The following is a 7238-nucleotide window of genomic DNA, read 5'->3' as shown; positions in this document are numbered from 1 at the left end:
ACCATCCATCAATGCTGAGGCCCCTGCACCTGCCCCTGCTCCTACAAGTGATGGTATGCCCTTTTAATATCATTGTTCAAAGTTTTTATTTTTCTTACTTAAAAAAAAAAAAAAGTTTTTATTTTTCACATATCATGATTAATTGCTATTTCCCAATTTCCATTGGGGTTGCTGGGATGAGTTGATAAGTAATTTGTGGCTGATGATGATGATTTTTTGTTGCAGTGGTAGCGGTGGACCAAGGAATTGCTTATGTGCTAATGTTGCTGGCTCTTGTTCTTACTTATATCATTCATTAACTGGGGGCAGACCTGAATCACCGGATTCATCTAGTGACTATGATTAGTTTTCTTTTTTTGTATTTATTTGTTTGACCTCTATTCTTTTCAATGGAATTCTTTTTTTTTTATTTGTATGTCTCTATGAGTCTTTCCCTCTCTATCTTTTTATTTGTGCAGATTCGTTAATTTAATTAATTGGAATGGAAGATGTAGTGATTATTAATCTACCTTGTTTTCCTAGTTCAACCCTGCATGATGAGTTGTAGAAATAGAAATCTCTTGTGTAAACAAATTTTGGCAGAATGCCATAGTTGGTACTTTTATGATCAGAATAAGCAACTTTTACTTTGGGACTTTTTAGGTTCCTTTTGTTTTAGGGAGAAATTGTTGTACAATGTGATATCTCCACAAAACAACTTGCAATGTTAAATTCGTCTTCGGTTGCTACGAGTCTGAGAGTTGACGACAAACCCAACTCTCTCTAAATATGATGAAAGCAAAGTTGTTTATTTCATCTTGACATAAATTTTATTCTTTTTTGCTTTGAGAATTTTAATTCAAAATTATCATTCACCCAAAAAGCTCCACAATTTAATGCCTTCTTTTACATTTAGAAAGCCTAAAACAAAAGAAAATTGATTTTGAAGTTACCTCTACATGTTAGGGGTGTTCTGAATTTGAAATGGATAGAGTTTTTGAAATGCTAGGATTCAGTGGCATAACACTCGTGGCACCATGTCAAACACAGGTGTCAATTTGTAATTCTCTGAAGTATCATAGCAATAGGGTATACCACAGAATGCCATTCGAACTGTTTTTGGGTTCAAATACTACCAGGGTAAACACCTTTATCAAGTGAAAAGCTTAACTCAAATGACAGATCCGGATGAGGAACAAAAGACATGCAAATAGAGACATACAAACTCAATTGCATCCGTTTTAATTTTCACTTTGACAATTATGCTCTTAGTTAACGAGATGGTACATGGAAATAGGGTACAATATAATGACACAAGTGCATACCATTACTCCAAAGACTTGCCAACCAACGCTGCTAGAGAATTGAATTCATTAACACTATATCACAATTACTTAAATCATTATTCGTATAAATCATACTAAAAATACACCGATATTTGAAAACTGCATCTAAACATGTCCATAATTATATTAAGTCTGATGTTAGCTTCTCTGGTTTGAATCTGGCAACGGCCAAGACACCCAATATTCTGAGTTACACATCCAGAAGATGTCAACGTCCATGGAATAATAGATGTAACAATTATCCAACTTTTTTTTTTAAATCATGTCTGTCAAATCCATAATCAAAACAATATTAGGTTTTCTAACTTTTTCAGCGCCTTTATTCTCAACCTCAAATGAACTATCCTTGCGTCTTTTAGAATAATTTAGGATATTAAAATTCTCTTCTACATTGATTAAATTGATGATGACAAATGTTAAACACCACCAAACAGAATATAAGAGCCAAATGCATCAATATTTGATAAGTACATATTTAAAAAGGGGGTTCAAACTCATCCAAGAGAAAAGTAATGAGTTTTGAAGGGGACTTTTATGTTCAATTTTTTTCACCTTTTATATATACATAATACATCCTCTGGTCTGTTCAATAATTGCACACATAAGCAAGTAGAAGAGAAGCAGAATTCTCTACATCATAGTGGTTACATTTCTTCATGGAAGCCACTAGTCTTCACGCACAACAATGCCTGCAAAATTCAGGCTAAATCAAAGCCAGCGGCAAAACCCATAAGAACTACCTAAAATAAGATTCTCTTATTTTTTCTGACAAGTAATCTTAGGCAATTCGTTTCAAACTATGATACAAGTTCACTCAACTTCACAAAAGTTTATATTCCAACATGAAAATGGCCCATACGCAAACCATTTAACTGTCATGTTAAATGCAACATTAATTCAATTAAAACAAACTAATACATAGATAACAATACAAATGTATTATTGTATTACAGCTTCGAAAAGAGACCTGTTCAAAGTGCCATCTCGGCCTGCAAAGCTGCCAACTCATCATCCTCAGGAGTGGGCTTCGCAGGAACAGGGCGAGTTGGTTGCCGCCCAGCTGGGACCTGCACTGGGGCCGCAGGAGCTGTAGTTGCTGGCTGAAGAAGCTGTTCTTCCAACTCAGCACCCTCCAGTTCTTCAAGTTCCGCTTCCAATTCGTCCTGCAAAGGGAAAGAAATTCAGAATGCTCCACGGAAATCAAAAGATACAAATATCCTGTTCGCAACCATTATAGCACAAATAAAATAAACGTTTCAAAAAGTGACCTCATCAAAATCAGCAGCTGCACCAATTGGAGCTGACAATGCTTCCTGAATCTGTTTCATGTTCTCAGTCTGTTCATTGATCTCATCCATGGTCTTGTCAACATCATCAATATTCCTGAAAAAATTGTCATAATCAACAGTTGATTATATAATATAAGCCGGAGCATGAAGTTGAGAAGTAAGAAATATAAGAAAATATGAACAGGGAAATCACTAAATCTATTATAAAAGAAATAGTGCTACATACGTTGCTTTTTGCATAGCCTTCATAGCAGATGCTCCGGTTCTTAACGCATCTACTGTTTCTGTGGTGGCTTTAGCACCTTCCAACATTATCATCTGACACAAATGACCAGCATAAGATGCAAAAGAAGCTCAATAAACTGAATCATCATCTGAATTGTTGATGTATAAAAAATTGCATTCGCACCTGGTCATGAATACGCAACTGGAAATTTCCGAGCTGCTCTATTTGCTGTTCATATAACCTCTTCCTCTTCAAACATTGTATTGCCGCTGCATTAAACAAAAACTCAAAAATGCATGTCACCATAAAAATGAAAGTGGGAGAAAAAAAGTGCACTCTGAAGATATTCTCTAGAACAAGTACCCATGGGTTATGCAACCTACCCCTTTTGTTCTTTGCCCTAGTGAATTCTTTAGCCTTCTCAACTTCCGCGGCAGCCTTTTTTTGGAGTACTTTATCCTTCTTCTCTAGCATTTCAAGCGTCTACTTGATTCAAAGAACAAAATATTCAATTAAGAAATTCTCTCTCAATGTGTAGATTTAAAAAAATTCTAACAATAAATTTTGCACAAGTCTATAGTTGCATGATGCAGCAATATTTAAATAAAAAGCATTGAAATACAAACCAAACAAAATTTAATGAGAAAAACTCAGATAATCAGTCCAGCACTAGCTACCATATCAAAGCTGTGACTCAGAAGAAATGCAAGCATATTCTGGTATTGATGTGATAAATTTGAAAATACAGAGATGTATGTTTAGCTATGAACAAGCAATTTCCATATATGCAATGGAATAAAACCTTCATAAAACATGTCTTCTGTTCTCACGTAATCTTGTTAAACCAATTAACTAAAGGTTTAATTGGGATAAGGAGCAATTGATATTCAATACTCACAGCATGCAGAAAACCCATTTTGGTTCATAGTTCATAGCTCAAGAGTACAAGGAATCCGAGTTTCCATGAGGAAAACACAGCTTATTCAGTGTCAATCATGTCAAGATAACGATTAAGAGAAAACTAGAACAACATAACTTATTCAAGTCAAACAGTTATGTTCATCACATAGCTTAGCATGAAAAAATAAAAAATAAAAAAAAATCATCGAGTGGGAAAATGAAGAATGACTATATTTATGGAAAATCAAAGGCGAATTACCTCGCTTAACTTGTCCAAAGTTGCTACAGCATTGGTTTCCTGTTTAGGTTTACCAAACATGCGGTTAAACATGATTACGATTGATTGAAACCCTTCTGTGTCACAAAGTGATAAGATCTCTCAATTCGTCAACCGATCTTCCAGAAACACTGAAAATCCAATCAAAACCGAATCATTTTAATCGCAAAACCAATGATATTGCAAAAACAAACAAACGAATAATAATAATAAAAAAATAAAAAAGCAGAGATGAACGAACCCAGTTGAAAAATTAGATTTTGGAGTGAGAGTTAGATAGAAAGATTAAGGCTTGAGATCTGGGAAGATAGAAAAAGCAAAAAATCTCAGAGACCGGTTGGTTTTGGTCTATTTAGCTTAGGCGTGTTGTTTTGGTGTTTGAGGTTCGATTGGAAATGAAGAGAGAAATAACCTCGAAGATCCTCGTTGGTCTCTTGTTCACCTCCACGTGGCGCGCACTACTTTTCTCTGTCAATTTATTTATCCAACTAGTATATTACCCGTATCCACGGAAAAAAGATGAAAATATTTGTCGTCCGCCGTAATTGGTTAATCGCACTGCAAATTTTATACTTATAAAATCTGTATTGCTATCTTATTTTTTTGCAAGAATTTGTGTCTTAGTATTTAGAATTTTATAAATTTGTATTTACAAAACTTGAAATCTGAATTAGGAATTTAATTATAAAAGAAGAATAGTGAAATTTTAATTTAATTATTAAAACGTGTTGGCATGCGGGGCGGGAAGGCCTTCTGGGCAAGCCCAGATTGCAATCTTTAAGTATCAGTATTTTATGTAAATAATTATTTTTTTAGATGGATCTGTGTCATTAGTATTTTGAATTTTATAAATTTGTATTTACAAAAATTAAAATCAGATTTAGAAATTTGATTATAAAAGAAGAAGGATGAAATTTTAATTTAATTATAAAAATATGTTGGTGGGCCTGTCACCTCTAACTATGAGCATACAATACATTTTTGTATTTATCCACACAAAAATGTTCTTATAGTCACATTTAGGTTTTTACATTTTATCTCATAGATGGGCTTTCATTTATTACAATCAGATTTAAAAAATAATAATAAATAATTATTTTTTGCAAGGATTTGTGTCTTTTGTATTTGAAATTTTACAAATTTGTATATACAAAAATTGAAAGCAGATTTAGGAATTTAATTATAAAAGAAGAATAATAAATTTTAATTCAATTATAAAAACATATTGGCGGGCCGGCCCTCCGGGCCGAGCCCAGTTTGTCACCTCTAACTGTCAGCATTTTATATCAGCATGTAATAGGTTTTTATATTTATCCACACAAAAAAAGATTTTTATAGTTATCTATCTATATTTTCTATAGTTGTCTCTAAATCGACTCTATGATATGTGTGTATTTGTGAAATATATATTAAACGAAGAGTTAATAAATATTTGAGTTGAAGATGAATATGGTAATATCAAAATACCATTCATTAGCTTAATTGAATAAGTATAAATAATTATTCCTGTTATCAAAAAAAAAAAAAAATTATTCCCAAAATTAACATATATATATAAGCATATATTGAATGCATGGTATTTAATCTCAATAATACTTCAACTCCACCAATAATAATTTGGTGAAGAATATGAAGAGTCAAGTACTCATTGGGTTGGAAACAACTATAGCATTAAAATAATGATATACATCAAAACATTGAATGATCATTCCTTTTAATTGAGTAATTAATAAGAATAAATAATTATTTTTTTGCAAGAATTTGTGTCTTTAGTATTTGAAATTTTATAAATTTATATTTGCAAAAATTGAAATTATATTTAGGTTTTTAATTATAAAAGAAGAAAGGTAAAATAGCCCTCCGAACCGAGCCTAATTTTTCACCTCTAACTGCTAGCATTTTATATATATAATTATTTTTTTTGCAAGGATTAGTGTCGTTAGTCTTTGGAATTTCACAAATTTGTATTTATAAAAATTGAAATCAGATTTAGTAATTTAATTATAAAAGAAGAAGGATAAAATTTCAATTGAATTATAAAAATATATTGGTGGGCCGGCCCTCCGGGCCGAGCCCAGTTTTCAATCTCTAACTGTCAGCATCTTTTATAAATAATTTTTTTTGCAAGAATTAGTGTCGTCAGTCTTTGGAAGAATATTGAAGACACAATATTGATTAGATCATATATGTAAATACGTCAATCTGAATAATAACTTTTAGTAAGCCGCGAAAACCTGTTAGAAAAAAAATGCATAATGTCAAACAAAAAGATATGACTTTAAAGAATAATAACTTAGGGACGTAAAATTGATTTTTCACACCTTTTAGTAAGAATATCTGGGTAGCCTCTTCCTTGTAAAAAGATAGAATTCAAAATCATCTCGTCGACTTTGCTCTACAACTGACCTGCAAAAAAAAAAACAAAAAATATTACACGTTCATCTAATAGAAGAACAACTTGAGAAAGAGAAGAGAAAAATATGTGCACAGAAGCTGATTACCAAATAAAAAGACCCAGCAACACATTTTATTTATACAGGAAATAATTTTGTTACTTTACAATATTTTTTTAATGTTTTTTTTTGTTTTATGCAGCATTAATAGGACTAACAATTACCTAAGCAAAAAGTAGTGGGTTATACAACAAAAGAAAAGTAAAGGTCTTTTTTACTTATAATCTATATATATATATATATATATATATATAAAGGAAAGTTCAATGTTGGAAACTTTGCTGATGTGTCACTTCCTACTTAATTCTGAAAATTGTGTTCACACTACATGTCATATAAAAACTTTCCTTCTTTAGTAAATTGGAAAAAGAATTTCTTTAAAAAATCGATTTTTTTTTAAATCAAAAAATAAATGACCATTTGTAGTGGCAGAAAAGGCATTGAATGTCCCACTACCCATCACATTGGAATTGGTCAGCTGATTTAATTGCTTTTTACATTGTAATTATTACTCAGCTGATTTAAAATTCGAATTTTGAAATGATTTGAAATTTTGAATTTAAAATATGGATGGTGGGAAGCGATTTGGAAAGTTTTGAATTTAAATTATTACATTGGGAAAAAACTCTTGCTACAGTGAATAGTTTTTGCCCGTGTTTTCTTTCTTCGTTCGTTTTTGTAGCTGGTGTTGTATTTTTTTTGGTTCCTTTATAAACAAATGATCTTAATTCGTTTTCATTTTTTGTATACTAATTTTCTTTTGATCGT

At 31.7% G+C, this 7238-nt stretch overlaps 1 protein-coding gene across 2 annotated transcripts; it reads right to left on the bottom strand.

Annotated features, from left to right (window-relative positions):
• Positions 1 to 1715: 1715 nt before the first annotated feature.
• On the bottom strand, positions 1716 to 4417 carry LOC133297496 (vacuolar protein sorting-associated protein 32 homolog 2-like). Of its 2 annotated transcripts, XM_061496659.1 has the most exons (8): positions 4259 to 4417; positions 4000 to 4148; positions 3224 to 3323; positions 3024 to 3109; positions 2841 to 2932; positions 2594 to 2708; positions 2293 to 2488; positions 1718 to 2014 (listed from the first exon to the last, which is right to left on the bottom strand). In XM_061496659.1, the coding sequence occupies exons 2-7, from the start codon at positions 4069 to 4071 to the stop codon at positions 2297 to 2299; spliced, it is 657 nt and encodes a 218-aa protein (XP_061352643.1). In that variant the 5' UTR covers positions 4072 to 4148; positions 4259 to 4417; the 3' UTR covers positions 1718 to 2014; positions 2293 to 2296. The 2 variants fall into 2 exon arrangements, with proteins under 2 accessions (XP_061352644.1, XP_061352643.1); XM_061496660.1 differs by lacking the exon at positions 4259 to 4417 and having other exon boundaries at positions 1716 to 2014; positions 4000 to 4094.
• Between the last annotated feature and the right edge of the window lie 2821 nt (positions 4418 to 7238).

The sequence above is a fragment of the Gastrolobium bilobum genome, unplaced genomic scaffold (genome assembly GCF_033153095.1).
Source record: "Gastrolobium bilobum isolate Gb01-03AN ecotype WA unplaced genomic scaffold, APGP_CSIRO_Gbil_v1 utg12919, whole genome shotgun sequence".
Lineage (NCBI taxonomy): Eukaryota > Viridiplantae > Streptophyta > Magnoliopsida > Fabales > Fabaceae > Gastrolobium > Gastrolobium bilobum.
The sequence above is the reverse complement of the archived record's forward strand: the minus strand, read 5'-3'. Positions and strand labels throughout refer to the sequence as shown.

Bases quoted from the DNA above. Each gene is read 5' to 3' on its own strand.
- LOC133297496 (XM_061496659.1), bottom strand. From the start codon at position 4,071: ATGTTTAACCGCATGTTTGGTAAACCTAAACAGGAAACCAATGCTGTA. The intron at 3,324-3,999 runs GTAATTCGCCTT...TGAATCAAGTAG, and splicing joins CTTTGGACAAGTTAAGCGAG to ACGCTTGAAATGCTAGAGAA. The intron at 2,709-2,840 runs GTATGTAGCACT...CAATTTTTTCAG, and splicing joins AAGGCTATGCAAAAAGCAAC to GAATATTGATGATGTTGACA.